Source organism: Penicillium citrinum (assembly GCF_028827155.1).
Source record: "Penicillium citrinum strain IBT 23319 chromosome Unknown utg000003l:1.0-4596430.0:1.0-4598250.0, whole genome shotgun sequence".
Lineage (NCBI taxonomy): Eukaryota > Fungi > Ascomycota > Eurotiomycetes > Eurotiales > Aspergillaceae > Penicillium > Penicillium citrinum.
Window position 1 is genome coordinate 1478246 of NW_026622688.1, and position 17513 is coordinate 1495758.

Below are 17513 nucleotides of genomic sequence, written 5' to 3' on the forward strand. Positions count from 1 at the left end.
ACCCTGAAAGAAAATACCCAGATGTGTTCTACAAACGCATTTATAACATCTTAACCAATGCATACATTTGAAAATCCCCAGATGACCAATATGAAAAACTAATCAGCCAACGCCCCCACGGCCAAGTCAAACCCTAAACTCCATGCTATTAATGTACATTTTATCTTGAACACTTCAAGTGGTATCCATATGATCTCCCATGCGGTCATCAGTCAATTCTTCACCTTCTTCCAGCTCATCAGATTGATGACCAGCATCATTCTCTTGCACCTCACCCTCATCGAGCATATTGGTATCCTCCTGATCAGACCGATTCTTCTCGCCCTCTGCACTAGTGGCATTCCGCAAAGGTGAAACTCCCCGTGTACTCCCGGAACCCTTCTCAACCTGTAATCGACTACTTTCATCTTGACTCTGTGATGGAGTAGACCCCTCCGCCTCTGGACGAGGACTATTGGCCGAACTGAGTTTCCCCTTGGAATTGACCTCTCCTTCATCACCATCTTCACCTTCCTGCATACCCTCCCTCCTCTCCACTTCCTCCTTCTCATCACGAATCAATCGTCGAAGTTGCATACCTTCCTCCACAATACGACCAAACTGCTCGCGCCGCTCAGCCCAAGTTTCCGCATAATCTTTACTTTCTTTCTCCAGCTCTGTAATCTCTGTTTCCAGCTTCTGCAAATTCGCTTCTTGATCCTCACGAGGCTTCAACAGTCGGTTACTCGTGATCTTTTCGGCCAATTCATCATAGCTCTTCCGTAACGCAAGTAATCTCTGTGCTTCTTCTAGTTGAGTTCGTAACTCCGCGGTATTTCCGCGAACGGATTGCATCGTCTCGAGAATACGCAGTTTCTCCGACGCATATCTTTCACGCTCTTTTTCATTGCTCGTGAGGAGAAACTGAATTCGCGCAATGCTACCCTCAAAAGCGACAAAATCGAGCGTCACATCTTCGCGAAAATGCCGCCATTCCTCGAGTCGTTTGTGCTTCTCAGCTTCGGCGGCGGTCGCATCGGCCGAATCTTCAGGTGGAGGGGTCAGGGTTTGGGGATTGGAGATAATTAGGGACTCTGGGTTGAGAATGCGCTTCGAAATACGCTTGAACGGTTTTTCTTCCACGTTGAGAAGACGCGATTTGTGAAGGGCGTCTATTAGATTGTTAGCTAAGGAATGTTGCTGGTGCTGGAGGTTGATTCGGATTGCACCCGACCTTCTTCTGGTTGGCCCAGGAGGCCGTATGAAGCCATACTGAGAGTGAATTCGAGTACAGCAGAATAGTATAATAGAGAACCGTAGTTCAATCAACGCAGATTCCTTGAAAAGTTCACAGCTGCGAATGGAGGAGCAACCACTGCGGAGGGCGAAAAAGGAAGAATAGCGACGGGCGAGCGGTCTGGGTTACCCCGACCTTTTCAATGCGGCCTTCCCCAGAAAGTAAGTCATTCTCAACTCTTTCCACTTCACGAGTTTCCCCCTTTGACGAGTCTGGTATTAAATATTCTGGCTAGTCGAGATTGACATTGCTTGTCGATGGTCTTTCTCTATGACCGGCTGAATGGACTATAGCTTTAAGCACTGGATGCTCTCCATACTGGATTCTACGAAACGCGTCTCCTTTAAGCACCTGACTGGATACTGTGCGATTCACACCGTGTACCCTGATGGAAGTTGTTTTTTGCGCCGTCGCGGCTGAATTTTCAGTTGCTCCGCTGTTCGATACCTTGCTGCCCCCGTTGCCTTCGCCGAGATGAGTGAGATGTACTCCGGGCTCCACGTGGGCCAACGATTCTCTTCTCTGGACGATTTCAAAATGGTCATTCGGAGTATATCAGTCAGACAACACTGGGAACTTCGAGTGATGCGAAGCAATAAGAAGAGTGTGGTGATCGGGTGTCGATCGGGGTCTAATTGTGACTTTCGTGTGGTTTGTCGTTCGAATAAGAATGCGACTTATATCACGAATCTACAGGATAGTCATAGCTGTCGAAGGAGTGCAGAGGCACCGGTGGCGACCCCGGCTCGATCTGAGGCTTCGCATGTACGATTTTTATTGACAGAGATACCCAAACTATTTGATATGAAAGACAAGATCACAGGTCAGGAGGTCGTCGATGCTGTGAAGCGTTATCACGGCTACGATATATCTATGAGACAGGCACAGCGAGCTCTGATCAAGTTGCAGCCTAGACAGGCTGGAAGTCAAGGTGATCAGACCTTGGACTTGGATATGAGTATTGGTGACCAGCAATCCCCGACTCAATCCCAGGGGGAGTCGCAGGAAGACGCGGCACCGGCGTACCGGGCAATATCCGAGAATCGCTGGCTACCAGAAACGCTCCCTCCAACATTGATGGATGAAGAGGCTATCAATCCGACTGGTTCTCCACAAAACCATGCGCCTCAACTACCCCATGCCCATCCACTTCCACGCGGCTCCGCCCAAAATGTGCGGCCACAGATACCACAAGCCCATGCCCTTGCAACTGCGAATCAATCCACATTGACGAATGATACGCAACCTTTGGTGTCACAACCAGGACTTGGGTTCCCAGCTGGTCCTCCGACTTTGTCTCAGGCTGGATCAGAGCATCCCAAACCTCCCAACTATCCCCATGCACCACGAAATGACCACCATGGAGTACCTACACAGATGCTGATGACAAACTTCAAGATTGAATTCACTTGTACGACTTGCGGATCTTTGAACCAGAGCTTCTTCCCGAATCAAGGAAATGTTACTGGTGGCGCTTACATGGGAAACCATCCCGTTGCAACTCAGAGCCCCATCGCGAGACACCCTGGCCCTCACCCCCCGGCTGGACCGGCGGGAACCGCCACGGATGATACAAACGATGGTGCTTATTCTGTGAATGCCCTCAATTCCCGTGTCATGCAAAATGCGTGGACAACAGGAGGGCTAGGGGTACCGATTGGACCTCCAAATACCTGATTGGCGAAGCAGATTAGTATCTTGCGTTTTTTTTTGCGATCTCAGGCAAACCCCCTGTCAACTGACGAATGAAGCCTTTTGTAAGAGATGGGAACTTTTATAACATACCTGTCTAAGTATTAGGCACATCCCTGAACGAATAGCGATCTAAAGTGTTGGGAGAGAAATATCTGATCTCTGCACGCAAACCTAAACCGCTGCCCGTCCTTGAATACCAACAACTTGATCAGAGCCTCCTGGAGAGACGAATATCAGGAGCTCAGGTCCTGACCGATACAGTTACGAAGACGATGAGATACGATAGTTGCTAGTTATTCGATATTTTCTGAATTTCCTGTGCTAGTTCAATCAACTACTGATCCAACCGCTTGTCATCTCCATGCTAGTACATGTAGTGACTTCATTCATGTACCCTCTCAGCCCATCACTGGGTGTACACCCTATCTTTCCTGATTCTGTACTGTCGTTCTGCGCAATAAGAGAAGTGGAAAAGGATTCTCGCCTCTGTCAACAATGGGATTGCAACCTAGTAATTCAGATTCTGCAATTTTAGAGAACTGCTAGTCATAAATTGCAATGGTACATATTTGAGAGTCTGCATAAAGCACCTTGTCATCTCATCCCATACAAGCTGCTTAATCACCATCCCTCCACTTCCCCAGATTTCAAAAAAAAAATACCGAGGTCCTCTCCTCCACTTTCAATTGTTGATCTTCCCCACAATCTAACCTGAAACGAGATACTAAAGCTCGGAGAACATAGAACTTCTTGCTCGGGATCATATGTGCCAAGCGAGGAGTGATGATCACCGGCTATTGAACGATATACCCAACTGCCGGGATGAAACTCAGTGTACGAGATCCCAAGCCTCATTCCCACGCAGACTTAGAGCCCAGATCACCATAGAGCTAGAAAGACAACAGATAGAAGGGCTTCTCAGGCATCAATCGGCAACGAATTCGCTTCCAAGGACCGAAATGATAGAAATGGACCAGTCTACATACGTGTTCATACTTGTTGCTCCACTCAATCCACCAGTACATCCCCTCTCCATGACCAGCCACTAAACACGATCTTGATTGGATCTGAGAGCCATGGGATGCGGCCGTCTTATTCCACCTGTCATTCACGCAGAGAGAACTTACTCCTCCACATGGCCCCACAGAAATGATCTGGGGAAGTCATTGACTCAATAAAATTACCAATGGTTTACGTTCCAATACATGCAACGAGTATTTTGCCAAGCTAGGATGGAAAATGTACCTAAATCAGGACAGATGAATGAGAGGTCATTTATTATAAGGGGGGTGAGACTCATCCTCTAGACGATGTTTCGAGTTTGATCCCATTCCTATCGATTCTCTACATCTACCACATTACCTATTCGAGGACATTCAAGATGGGTGACAATCAAGAGAAAAGCGGACTACGGCTTCATTGGAAGTCACTAATGGCCTGCTGTCTCATAACAATGTCTCCCTTTCAGTATGGAGTTGATTTCACCATGATAGGAGGGTTTCAGGCAATGGTTGGCTTCTTGAAGGTGAATACCAGTAATCTTTTAATTTTCCACGATGGGTTACAGACCAGAAATTAATGGCTCCGAGTTAGGTATTTGGACAGCCGGCTCCAAATACTGCCCTGGGTTGGAACATCTCTCATGAGCGTCAGCAACTGATTTCTTCGTTGATGACGCTTGGGGCATTTGTGGCATCTTGCTCTGCTGGTTAGTTTGTCGAAATGCGGAATGAATACAGTGCACATGTTGATGAGGATAATAGGGCCTACTGCAACTTATATCGGGCGAAAGACTAGTCTTTGGGTCTCGGTGATTTTGATTTATGTTGCCAATATCGTGATGATGACTACAGATAATATCGCAGGTCTTTACGCTGGTCGTTTGGTCATTGGACTTGGGAATGGGTTTTTGATGACTTTTTCTCAGTTATATATTCAGGTATTCTCTCTTCTTCCCAAAGGAAAGCTGTCCTGCGCTAATATGCTCATTCCAAACTATAGGAATGCTCGCCGGCTCGATATCGCGGTCTCATGTTAGGTGCATTTCAATTCTGGACCTCATTCGGTTCCCTCCTCGGAGCAATAATCGATAATTTCACAGCAAAAATAGACGGCAAAAACAGTTATATAATTCCTCTCGGTTTAATATTTATCATACCCGCATTCCTATGTGCCGGAATGTTATTCATACCAGAGTCACCCCGATGGTTACTTCAACACAAGAAAACAGAGGATGCTCGGAAGGCTTTGAGATGGCTGAGACCTGATGAAGAAACGGTAGAGAAAGAGATGGAAGATATCGAGAATGCAATTAAATTAGAAAGAGATTTAGCCAGTGGTGTCTCGGTATGGGATATGTTTGCGAATCCTATCGATCGGCGCAGAACGATTTTATCCGTTGCAGCCGTGAGTACTCAGGCTGCATCTGGCTCGATGTATATGATTGGTATGTCGAGTCTCAATCTTACTCTCGAGAAAAGCCCAGTTCTAACTTGGATTATTCATGGGAAGCCTATAAAACCTACTTCTTCGAAATGGCAAATGTCGGCAACGCCTTTGAGAACAGTTGCATCGTGACTGCAATAGGCGTTGTGGCTATCATGATCAATATGTCAATTATCACTAGGATCGGAAAGAGAAAGCTGTTCTTAGCGGCTGGTCTTTTGGTATGCGGATTCAGTCAGCTTATTATTGCGGTCGTCTATACTGTTCATCCGGGGACTTCGTCAACAGGCAAGTCTATTGTTGGTTTGTCTATTATTTTCAACTTTGCGTACAATGTAGGTCATACCCTTCCAATTGTGAGATATGAGAATGGAGTCACCAAGCTAATTGATTTTAGGGAATGATTTCGACATATGCATGGGTGTCGGGTGGAGAACTCCCTTCTCAGCGCTTGCGATCTTATACTTTCGGCTTGGCGGCAGCCATTGGGTTCCTTGGAGCAGTGAGTTATATACCTTGGAAATTATTCGAGCGTTTGAGCACGGGGATTAACAATCTGTACACAGTGGCTATGCACGTTCACTGCTCCATATTTCATTAACCCTGATTCATTGAACTGGGGGTAAGGATACCCATCTCTCATAGCTTCGTGCTGCAACTATGTGCATGAATTAACTTTCCTTGCAGACCAAGATATGGGTATATTTGGTTCCCATCATGTTTAGTTGCAGCTGCATTTATCTATTTCTTCTTACCGGAAGTGAAAGGTCGTACTCTCGAAGAAATTGATGAAATGGTTAGTTTGACTGCATACCTCTAAGTACTGGAGATTTGACTGACAGTCCTAGTTCGAACAACGACTACCAGCTCGAAAATTTGAGACTTACAAATGTGTTGGCCCTGCTGCTTTGGAGGCAACTCTTAAGAAGGGAAAAGTTGAGGAGAAGGTATACCGAAGACATTCAAGTGATTCTCAGAAGGCCACGAGTGAAAATGTAAAGGAAAAATCTTGAGGGATATTTGGATTTGAATGGGTGTGATTGTCTAGTAGTCGAGCAGCTAGTTCATAAACACTTACTATCAATAGTGATGTACTATCAGCGGTGACTTATGCACCTTTCTGTTTCGATCGTACCTGCCTCATCTACGCCCAGCTAACCTGTTCAGAGAATCCGGTCTCGATTCCTGCTCCCTCTGAGGGCACAGGGTGGTAAAACACCCAATTTATATACTCCGTCCCCATCTAGCCAAATCGGTGATTTGATCAGCAGCTATTTCCCTCAATTTTGTGGAAATCGCTGACTCGAAAGGGATGGCTATAAATGTCTCGCAATGGGCTGTTACAGTCAAAGCCCCCCCTCATCAACCAGGAGCGAAAACTGACTCACTTTTGAAGCCATTGAGATACTGAATCAATATCGGATTCACACATTTCCGGATATTGCTGCAGCGTACATAGAGAATTTGCCTGCGGATTGGCTTGTCGGGTTCACAGTCCACAATGGACATTGGGACCCCCAAGCCCCTGAGAATCCATACTGCAATCGCGAAACTTCCTACACAGGAGTGGTCAGGCAGAGGGGATGGACATAATCCTTGGGCATTTTGAGGATTGTGGTGGACTTGTCCCAGACAGAGGCACCGACATTGAGGGCTCCCTCCTAGACTCTAGTCGGGGAACAAGAGATATTCCTCAACCGCCCGTTGACAAATAGCTTCCTGTGGAGGATCTGTTGAAGCAACCAGTCAGGCCCCCGGGCGCTTAAAATAGAAAAAGGGTCATCTTGACCAAGACAGACACTTACTGCATCGAGTTTGACACCCAAGCGCTGGTCGCGACTTGGGACGACGCTGTCGAATTCCGAAGAGTCTACCATGATCTGCTCTTCAAAGACAACGCACCGCTGGAGATAGAGAGGAAGGATCATATGGAAACTTCCAGCGTCGCTCAATCATTTCGACATTAGTTACTTGGATCGAAGCAGGATATTGCTGTGCGGAATTCAGGACATGATGAAAGTTGCATTCGCTCAACTGTGCGAGAACAAATTGTCTTTACATTCAATTACTTCGAAAATATCGGCGTCAGTCACATTTTGAGTCATATCAGAAAGTGAAGTGTCCATGACAATACAACCACCTCATACAAGACTAATCGACGAGAACGCAGCATTCGACAATATCAAAGCGCGAGTGGTTCAGAAGAAGCCCGCTGAAATGTATGGTCACTGTCTCTGGGTTGAACGGACTTAGCTGATCGCTGGGGTCCACAGAATATGGGAGCAGTATGGAAGCCCAATAATAGTTCAATCGCAAGGACAAGACATATGAAATTTACTCCGATGGATGAACTTGACCACTATGTTCTGGTGGCCGATGGATCAGGCTTAAACGGACTGTGCATTCGTGTAACACTCCAGGATACCATTACACTCGTTACGTGGGCGTTGCAACCAAGTGATGGACTGGTAATAGTTCTAGTCAGTTGCTGTCTTGCTATGTCCCTTTTTGTTATCGTAATACGAAGTTAATCAGTAGTAGGCCAGGGCAGTAGAGTCTCCTTATTCACGACATAGATTGCACCATCCTCTTAATTGCCAATTCATCCCATTTCAAGCAGTAGGCGATTTCCAATTATATGATCGTTGATCACCTGATCCAAATCAAACTCCTTTGCACAACTCCAATCAAGCCATTTTTGAACAATAGGCCGTTCGAGAAGCCACTCTTGTGAAAAGGGCTGGTCACTCGCCTCGTAATCCTCGATAGCGGGTTCTGGAGTTCCACTTGTATCTGACCATCGAGCAACTTGAAAAATATTGAAATGAACGCTAGTGTCACTTGAAGTTACAGAAGGACGCGAATAGAATGACTCAAAGCTGCGTCCATCGATGTCGGGGATGAATACAGCGATTATTCGGCTGGAAGGCGGTACAAAGTCCATTCTATCTGATGGAGATCTCGAGTTCGATATCTCTGTCCTCGACTTTTCGAGTGATAGTAGTATCTCAAGGGTCGTAGCAAAGGGTTTGTTGTGGAAAAGACCCTCTTGACCAACATTCCCAAGTTCTTGAATAATCCAGCTGACCCATTGAGGCGAAGGGCAGCAACGCCCTGCTAGGTAGAGTAAAGGTGAGAATCCGATTCTCAGATTCTCGCATGGAATCATGGGGTTCGAGGGTGATTTAGGCGAGATTGTCCATGCGGTTCTCGTGTGTCGCAATAATTCGTAGACGTGGAAGTAGCAGTCCAGTTCAATCATTCGACTTGGGTCTCCCAAAAGGCAGAGTGCCCAAAGAAGTCGTGCTTTGTAAAAGCTGTAGAGAGCTAGTGCTAGACATATCTCCCAAGACGTCTGTTCATTTGGCAATGGTGGAAATGGGAGGCTTCCGAGAGCCTTGTATGAAAATTCGCTCGAGTCTGATGGTGAGTCTTCTACTTTCAGTGTTTGAAAGTTCGTGGAGTTATATGTCTTCCAATCATCTAGGGCCTGCAAGAATGCAAGTACCTTTTCTCTGGACACGGTCTTGTAGTGTGCGGCATAGAGGCACCAGACTAGATGTTTGAGATCAAGATCCGCAGATGTAAATTCGAGCAATTGCTGGATCATTATCGAAGGGGAACTTGCGACCAAGTCGAAAAATGAAGACGGCAGGTTCACGGTTAATTTTTCCGCATTCGATAGAGACCTTGGTTCCAATGGACTGGGAAACGGTCTTACGATACGGCATATCAACTCCAAGTCACGAAGAGATGACTCGATCGGCAGAACGAATTGACTTGCTGGGTGGCCGTCATGTGGTACCATTGAATATGAATAATATTGAGCGACCTGAGTGTGCCGGATAGCAGCCGGTATGTTTCCGGAAAAGCACTGCTGAGTGTTAGCATTGACATCATCGATTTGTGAAATTTAAGAAGTCTCTCGACCCACCTCAATGTATGCCATTAGAATCAGAACCCCAACTGCTAAAGGGGTAGCACGTTTATTCTCATTGATATCTCTTGAGACCCCTTCCAAAGCTCTGATATAGATCTGAATCGCAACAATCTTCGTATCTAGACCTCGGTCACGGTCACTGCTACTGTTCTTCGATAGTAACAATGTTGCACGATGCATAGACCCCAGGGCCACGATAGCATCAAACATCCATTCCATTTCCCATGCTGCTTCGCAGAGATAGTCTCTCCAAAAATGAAGGCTCTTGGGTGCGAATAGTTTATCTAACGTTCTGTAGAGATACTGGTGGTACCCCAGCATATCTCGTGCACGGGAGTGAGGTCGCTGAAATGGGTTAGGATTGACTGGTAGAGCCATTAAGGGTAGCCCATCCTCGCGAAATCTTGGCTGTGTATATTGATGTTGACTTGGTGTTGTTGGGAATGGTACATTAGAGTTGAGAACCTCTACTGTAGACGCCCTTTGTTCTGGACATTCTAATCGGGTCTTGACCCGCCGCTTCTCTGCGTATCCCGCACATTCAACATTCGCTGCTTCACAACGCTCACATTCTGGCTTTCTTTCGTCACATTTCACCTTGCGAGTGCGGCAGGTCAAGCAGCCTGTCTTTCTTCTTCTTTTCTCGGTCATGGCGAGCACAGGCAAAGATCACGTCTGCTGCATGGATATTCAAGCACTCGGTCTTAAGGCGTGAATTATCTCAGCCTTGGTCCAATTTGCGATCCTTTATCTTTGAATTTGCCCATTCCAGGCGTAGACGGCGTAGAGCACATGGTTGGCGAGGTTGGCATCAGCATTAGTCGTCGAGGTGAGAAGAGGATTAGTAATTCATACTCATGCCTGAATAATATGGCATAAACATACCCACCAGCTTTTAGGGTTTGTTTGGGCTCGAATATTGGGAGTTCAATATAAATTAAATGTCGAGCTTGGGATAGTTTCTTTGTCTTCGAATGGAATGATTTTAATACTTCCGATGCCGATGTATCTACCGAGGTAAGTGTAGGTACCCAGCCAGATCGTCCGTCGTTGTCAAGATATTGTTTATATTAGTTATTCATCTTTGCTCTAAGGGCTCCCATAATTTCGAAAGCGATCCGCATATTAGGTAATTTAATCAGAAAATAAAGAACCAGAACAATTTAGTTAGGGATCTCATTATTAGCAGTGGTGATACATCGGAGATGATATTTATGGATTCAAATACGAATGGTAAGTAGAGACTATTCATCTACACTGGAAAGAATGATATTTCGAATAGTACAGATGGTGGATCATTCATTAATCCGATTGAGAATATTGATTGCTGGATATGTGTGCTCGTTGACACACCATATCTTGCGTTCAGTAGAATCCCTCGCGTTGAATCTTCTGCAGCGGGACGCCGAAAGCCTGTAAAGTCTCCACAACCGAGTCGCCAAACCCGCCTGGACCACAAATCAGTATATCTTTATTTTCAGCAACTTGACTCCAGTACTCGACGGGAATGCGTCCGTGATGGATGGAAAGTCTTTGGCTTCCTCTCTGCGGCAGACAGATATCATGGGTTTTCGCACTGGTAAAAATGTCTACCGTGATGGTAACTCGTGGCGATATTTGTGCAAGAAGTGGTGTCAGTTGTTTCACCATTATACCCGGTTCTCTCGTCGCAAGAGCTAGAGTGATATTACTTTCGACTGGCTGATGTCGCATAGAAAGAGCACTCAACATCGATAAGAAAGGAGTGACGCCGATTCCACCAGCTACCCATAAAGCGTTGACATGAGTCTGACCTAGGTAGAAATCACCGGTAACACCCACAATCCCTGCAGCCACGTCTCTAGCTGGGGTAACTTTGGAACCATATGGGGCGTTCGACTCTCTCAATATGTCAAAGAGAGCACCTGTCACAGTACCCCCTTGAACCTCGCGCATTGTCAATTCAAACCAGGTCATTTCACTATTTTCATGGGCACTTGATACCGTCCAGGTACGAACTCGGTCATCGTTTAGAGCACTTGGTTTACCACTTGACATGTGCCGGTATTGCGGCGGCCCTATCCAATCCATGAAGTCTAAGGCAATTGCCTGACCCGGCCGAATTCTCAACTTTTGGGCCCCATCACGTGGAGGAATCTTGAACCTGAAGATAGCAAGATCATGTGAGAGCTGCGTAGCACTTTCAAGTACACATTTGCGGCCATCACCCCTATCTGCTTCGGCTTCGGGCTCTTCATTGAGGAACTTGACTTTTGGACTATAAGGGCTTCGCTCAACGGCAGTTCCAGCTTGTTGCCGAAGGGGCATGGCATCTTTCACGAACGTGAAGCCGGATACTTTCATCACTGTAAGTGCAGCTTGTCTCCTCATTATATTCAGTGCATCTTGACCAACAATATTTTTAGCCGTCCCGGTCAGGTAAAGTACGTCTCCCGTTGTAAATGAGACAATTGTGAATGCCACTAGCCCTGTAGCTTCGATATTTCCAAGGGTTGATAGTAGTCGATTCCCGGAATAATCTGGCATCACAATTGTTTGACCATCAGACGGGCTTACACGTAGGAACCCAGGGAGCCCGCCACGAGCATTCATCCCCGCATGTGAAGGAAACTTGGCCGCTGTGGATCGCTCGGATTTGTATATAGATCCAACAAAAACAGTATCTGCATCTAAAATGAAATTGATCACATCTTGTGGCAGCCTCTGCTTCGGTTGAAGATTTTCAACTCGATATAATATCTGTGGTAGCGCTGACGGAAACGGCACCAATTTGCGCACATTGATATACTTGGGACAATTGCTGCAAGGTATGAGGTTAATCAAGCTCAATCCCAATTTTTGAAATCTCAAATAGATAGAACGACTCACCCTAATGCTTCATTTACATTAACGGCAAATCGAAAAATCGAGTTCTTTAGAGACTGGATACTCTCTATCTTTCCAGCAAATTTGTTGCGCCGTCTAGTGGAAAGCTCAATCCCCAATCCGGCAATCAATTGTCTCTCATGGTGATTGATATCCCGGGGATTCGCCCACGCTGTAGCAGTATCTAATAGTGGGTCACCATCCCATAGTTGTGCTGTTATTGTTAACTCCCGCGCACTTGGACTCTGCACAAATCCAATTTCGCCACCTAGTCCTGCCATGATGGAAGCCCATGGACGACCATCTTGATCGATAGTGGTGACAGGTATGAAGTTCAAGTTTGAGGTGTGAAAGATGCGGTGTTGAGATGGCATATTGTTCGAGACAATCCTCCAGCTATCCTTTACTGCATCTTCAAAACCCAGTTGTCGTTGTATGGTGACTTCCCCAGGATGCCATCCTTGAAGTGCGACCGCCATATTACGCAAGCAGGTAGGGGGTAGTCCACCTGAAGTAAGCAATCTTTGGGAGCTTGAGATGGGAGAAGCTGCACAATATATAGAGTTTGGGTAAGATGAAGCACAAAAAGTGGCGTGCGATCCAGACGCGGCGTGGTCACCTTTTTATGGAACGCCACTTCGTGATTCTTCGAGTAAGACGTAATCGACTGTATTACCAATCTAAGAAATAATTATATCAGAAGATTTTAATTCCAAATAAAAGCCAGTGACTTCTATCTGGATTAGTGGTTCTGAATTGTGATCGTTCGTCAGTCATCTATGCAAACATGCTATTGTATCGTTTCGTGATACTGCGACGCTACTACACAAGCAATGGGCACAACGGCGATGGGATTATCTATGGTTCAAATGCTAAATTCACTTTGGTAGAGATTTTGTGTCGGTAAATTGTCTCTCCTCAAAAATTCCCAAGGTTTCCATATTTACCATCTCAGTTCAAACGTTTATATGGATTTTGCGAGCCTCAGTAACGGATTTTCTTTCCCGCAAATTCTTCACATATCGAGTATATCGAGGATACATAGTTTCCATCTCAAAATCAAGTCTTCCTGCCCAGAAATAAAGCAAAATGAGGAATGGATCGACAACCGTGAAAGAATGTCCCACGGCATAATCCGAATCGCGCTCCGAAAGTTTACGCTCAATAAGTGCATAGACGTCTCTAACATTCTCAATACCCCTGACTTGAATAGACGGATAAAGATTAAAATCATTGGTAAATCTCTCTGTTCTCCAGATACTCGCGAATGATTGGGCGTGGGCAGTAGTAGACAAATAGTTTAACCACTCGTATACACGAATAGTCTCCACGAAAGTCCGCCCAAGGAGATGAGCTTCTGGCGCGAGATATGAGATCGCAGTCAAAACAGCCGACATTTCGGTGATAACCTCATCGCCAATCGCCAGAACTGGGACCCGTCCCTTTGCATTGAGGCTTTTGAATTCTTCGGACATCTGGCCTACTTGGGCGAGGATGAGTTCCGCATCAATGCCTGCTTCACGAAGAGCCACATGTGGAACGAAAGAGCAGGCACCGGGTGAGTACCATAGCTTCACATTGGGATTCTTTGTGAATGCCATCCTATAGTAATCTGTTTAGTACCAGCGTCATTCTTGCCGAGTTACCGGAATTGGCCACTTACTTTGTTCTCTGCTGACTCTGCGATTGGAATAGAAAAGAGTGTTGATGAAACAGAAAATTACTCGATTCGAATGATTTATATAGAATTGTATGTATGCAATTCCCTATACAAAAAATACATGCCAGATCAATTGTACGCCATTGCCAGTGTAATATTCGCCTTATTCGCTCTTGTCGTCTCTCTCGCGTATCTCGCTAAACTCGCTTAACGCTGTTCAAGGCTGTTCGCAGATCAGCAAACCTTGGAACTTCTTCCTATGATTCGGTCAAGTGGGGGGGGAAGACTATTTGTAATGATTGATGGGACAGGATGACAGCACAATTGCATCTTGCACCCAGATATAAAACCCAACATCTGCACTTTGTCTCCTCCCCGCCAGACTTTATCTTGCCTCACACAAACTTCCACCCCACTTTTCCTGTAACAAGGTCTATCATCATTCACTGTTTCCTATCCATTAAAAACGACCCAGCACATATCGAAGAATGGCATTAATTCCAGTTTATCATTATCTCGACATTGGTCGACTCGGTCGCGGCGAAGTTGTTAAGTGAGTAGAGCCCGGATTAGTGACGCAGCCTCTGTGCATGCCCCGCTCAATTCCATTGATATCATCACTAACAACAACCTCAACCATAAGCCTTTTCCTCAAAGACGCCGGAATTAAATATGAAAAGTCTCTCTACCCGTGGGACGCGACGTGGCCCCAACAGAGTAACGTTTTGAAAGAAAGGGGTGTGACTCGGACCGGCAAACTCCCAGCACTCGAATACAAGGGCAAAATTCTCACACAGGTAAGCACAACCGATTTACCGGCACTATGCAAGGTTACTGATAATTTGTAGCACATCCCTATTTTACGATACCTTGCTCGCGAACTCGGGAGCTATGATGGAGAGACGAATTGGGACAAGTATGTCGTAGATGCTGTATCTGACATTTATGTTGATTGGAGAGTGAGTCTATGTACTAAAGCCGAGGCTTCTTTCCTGGAACGAAATGTTTGAAGCAAAGCTGACTAGACCAGGCCAAATGGGTTGCCAATCTGAGTGAGAAGAAGCCAGAGTACAAGGATCAAATCGCACCGGAGTATTACAATCTCGTCGCACAGTACTACTCTGCTACCCCAGGTCCCTATTTGCTGGGCGATAAAGTGACTTACGTCGACTTTGCGGTTTACCAGTCCATTGATAATGACCGCAGAACTGGAACACTTCCGGTATGTTGCAATTCGAATGGCTTGATTTTGGAAAGCTGCTAACTCCTGCGATATGTCCAGTCGACTCTCCCGGAGTCTTTACTCAAGTTCAAGAGTGAATTCGAGACCAGGCCCAATATTGCAGAGTATATCAAGCAAAATGAGTAGAAGGGCCCGAAAAGTCGAATGATGACCAGGCCATGAAAGGCATCTTTTCTTCAGTTAGGGAACCAAATGAATACTATTCAATATATCTTCCTAAGACTTGAAAGCCGCGGACTAAGACAACGAAAATCAGATATAAAATGCTTCTAGTCAGAACTATAGGACCATCTGGCTACATATGTATTCGCAGAATTGATTCATATTCTAAATCACTTCAATCATCTTCGAAAGGCTCTCCTCCGCATTTCTCTCTGCATCGAAGCGGAAAATCCAATCTTCGCGAGGCATTTGAATTGATGCAGGGTTTTTCGCAACCTCGTCCCAATCCGCTTTGTGCCACAAATCCCGTGTAGTCTCTCCTGTCTTCTGGACAGCCCGAACACGTTCATATCGAATTTCCTGATAGGCCCTAAGAGAGGCGGGTACACCACTCTTCCCACCGCGCTTCAAACACACAGCCAAGACTACCCCGTCCTCCATTGCTTGTGTTGCGCCTTGTGCTGATGTTGGGAGAAATGGATGTGCCGAGTCTCCAAGAAGTGCAATGCGTCCGTGGTCACTCACCCAACGAGGAAGAGGGTCCCGGTACACAAGCTTCCAGTCGACTAGTGACGGGGTCTTCTCAACAATAGCTTTGCAAATCGGATCCCAGCCTTCGATCACTTTATAGACATCCTCGAGTTTCCCTGGTAGGGACCATGACTCTTCAATGTCGGCATCATCCTAGCAATTGAATGCGTCAAGCAATGCCCATAACTTGTAGAATCGGAACGCGTACCTTGTGTGTGAGAACCCAGCAACAGTCCTTTCCATTCTTAATAGTGGAAAACAGGAAATGTACGTCCGGACCAATCCAGCCATTGAATGTGTCTCCGTTTTCGCAAAAGTGCTTTGTTCGTGGGTCTCGAACCATGTCGGTATTGGGAAACCTATAAGAGAGGATAAGCCGCAAGATCCAGCATTCCCCGCCGTTCTTCACTCACCATGCTCTAAAAACCGCATAGCCGCTTGACTTTGGTTTATCAACGTAACCTAAGACTAATTCGCGTGCTTTTGAGCGCACTCCATCCGCACCGATGACAATGTCGCCAAATATCTATCGAAATCAGTGATTGAGTTAGGGGAACAAAGAAAGAAAAATCAAAAAGATTTGTGATACCTTTCTCCCGTCTTCTAAAACGATGCCAGCTCGGTTTTCGTCCTCGAAATACTCCTGCGCCCTCTGACCAAGATGGATTGGAATGCCAAGTTCCTCTCTAGCATAATTAAAAACCACTGAGTGTAACTCGCCGCGATGGCCATTAAACACTGGTGCGTCTGGATCTGGTGTATGTGCCGGTTGTGTATGAACCAGCTCCCCAGTCCACTTATGTATCTTGAAACCGTGGTTTTCCAGGTTAATACTAAGTGGCTTCAGACGATCGGCAACTTTTCCATCAGACCAACGACGGAAAATGCGTCCAGCATTCGGCCCGAAAGATATGATATCGCCAAGTACCTTTAGCTCTGCAAATAACAAGGTTAATGGAGTTGAATTTTCACGTTGGGGGTGAGTCTCCAAGGCTGAGAACTCACCAGGGAAGGATTCATATATCTCCACTTCGTGTCCTTGACGATGACATTCAATTGCAGCAGTCAACCCACCAAATCCTTTCATCACGTTAACATTGAACTCATTGGAGGTGCTACTAGACAGTATCTCGCATACCTGCGCCGACAACTATCACCCTAATGCCAGACGATTCTGGTTGTGGCTCACTGGGAGTATTCGAGGTGGACATGATAACTACAGGTCGGGGGTAGCCTCAAGGCAGTGTATTTCCGAGAGAAGAAAGCGAAGTACCTCTTGCAAGGCTAAAGGCAAGTATTTCAAAGACCGGTATCTATAGCACTGTTCGTCCAGCTAACAGGGATAATCGCAGCTTTAGGCAACGTTTGGCAATGTCGACTGCCGGAAAATCTTCTGGTCCTGGCCAGGAATTGAGACTCGAGCAATTTCGAATCAAATGATATTTCTTTCTTTTACATGAACGCCGAAGAGGAGAATGTGGAGAGGCGTTCTGTGGGGCTACAGAAGAGCCATCGACTCCTCGTCTTTGGGAAGAGACGCCCCGCACCCCCGCGAAGCCAAAATTATCTAAAATATTTACTAATGAATCTGGTAATACTAGTAGACGGGATATTTCACCACTCATTTGCCGAAAGAACTAGCATTCTTTTTTGTGGGGCTCTCGGACTCACTTGTCATCGTTACTAGATCTGCGGG

General features: G+C 46.1%; 9 protein-coding genes across 9 annotated transcripts; 3 read left to right on the forward strand and 6 right to left on the reverse strand.

Annotated features, from left to right (window-relative positions):
* Positions 1-174: 174 nt before the first annotated feature.
* On the reverse strand, positions 175-1250 carry N7469_003763 (uncharacterized protein; the record flags this gene model as incomplete). Its single annotated transcript, XM_056642683.1, has 2 exons — positions 175-1151; positions 1214-1250. The coding sequence occupies 2 exons, from the start codon at positions 1248-1250 to the stop codon at positions 175-177; spliced, it is 1014 nt and encodes a 337-aa protein (XP_056502095.1).
* Positions 1251-1813: 563 nt separating this feature from the next.
* Positions 1814-2953, forward strand: N7469_003764 (uncharacterized protein; the record flags this gene model as incomplete). The annotated part of the gene is made up of 1 exon (XM_056642684.1): positions 1814-2953. The coding sequence occupies one exon, from the start codon at positions 1814-1816 to the stop codon at positions 2951-2953; it is 1140 nt and encodes a 379-aa protein (XP_056502096.1).
* Positions 2954-5149: 2196 nt separating this feature from the next.
* Positions 5150-6429, forward strand: N7469_003765 (Maltose permease; the record flags this gene model as incomplete). The annotated part of the gene is made up of 4 exons (XM_056642685.1): positions 5150-5417; positions 5483-5751; positions 5814-5918; positions 6265-6429. 4 exons carry the CDS (start codon positions 5150-5152, stop codon positions 6427-6429), a joined length of 807 nt encoding a protein of 268 aa, XP_056502097.1.
* Positions 6430-8018: 1589 nt separating this feature from the next.
* Positions 8019-9026, reverse strand: N7469_003766 (uncharacterized protein; the record flags this gene model as incomplete). Its single annotated transcript, XM_056642686.1, has 1 exon — positions 8019-9026. One exon carries the CDS (start codon positions 9024-9026, stop codon positions 8019-8021), a length of 1008 nt encoding a protein of 335 aa, XP_056502098.1.
* A 303-nt stretch (positions 9027-9329) lies between these two features.
* Positions 9330-10007, reverse strand: N7469_003767 (Zn(II)2Cys6 transcription factor domain-containing protein; the record flags this gene model as incomplete). The annotated part of the gene is made up of 1 exon (XM_056642687.1): positions 9330-10007. The coding sequence occupies one exon, from the start codon at positions 10005-10007 to the stop codon at positions 9330-9332; it is 678 nt and encodes a 225-aa protein (XP_056502099.1).
* A 714-nt stretch (positions 10008-10721) lies between these two features.
* N7469_003768 (putative oxidoreductase, FAD-binding) lies at positions 10722-12700 on the reverse strand (the record flags this gene model as incomplete). The annotated part of the gene is made up of 2 exons (XM_056642688.1): positions 10722-12156; positions 12225-12700. The coding sequence occupies 2 exons, from the start codon at positions 12698-12700 to the stop codon at positions 10722-10724; spliced, it is 1911 nt and encodes a 636-aa protein (XP_056502100.1).
* A 477-nt stretch (positions 12701-13177) lies between these two features.
* On the reverse strand, positions 13178-13822 carry N7469_003769 (glutathione S-transferase family protein; the record flags this gene model as incomplete). Its single annotated transcript, XM_056642689.1, has 1 exon — positions 13178-13822. One exon carries the CDS (start codon positions 13820-13822, stop codon positions 13178-13180), a length of 645 nt encoding a protein of 214 aa, XP_056502101.1.
* Positions 13823-14369: 547 nt separating this feature from the next.
* N7469_003770 (glutathione S-transferase) lies at positions 14370-15250 on the forward strand (the record flags this gene model as incomplete). Its single annotated transcript, XM_056642690.1, has 5 exons — positions 14370-14434; positions 14525-14678; positions 14730-14840; positions 14912-15103; positions 15164-15250. The coding sequence occupies 5 exons, from the start codon at positions 14370-14372 to the stop codon at positions 15248-15250; spliced, it is 609 nt and encodes a 202-aa protein (XP_056502102.1).
* Positions 15251-15451: 201 nt separating this feature from the next.
* N7469_003771 (MAK1-like monooxygenase) lies at positions 15452-17028 on the reverse strand (the record flags this gene model as incomplete). Its single annotated transcript, XM_056642691.1, has 5 exons — positions 15452-15970; positions 16026-16176; positions 16231-16343; positions 16407-16897; positions 16956-17028. 5 exons carry the CDS (start codon positions 17026-17028, stop codon positions 15452-15454), a joined length of 1347 nt encoding a protein of 448 aa, XP_056502103.1.
* Between the last annotated feature and the right edge of the window lie 485 nt (positions 17029-17513).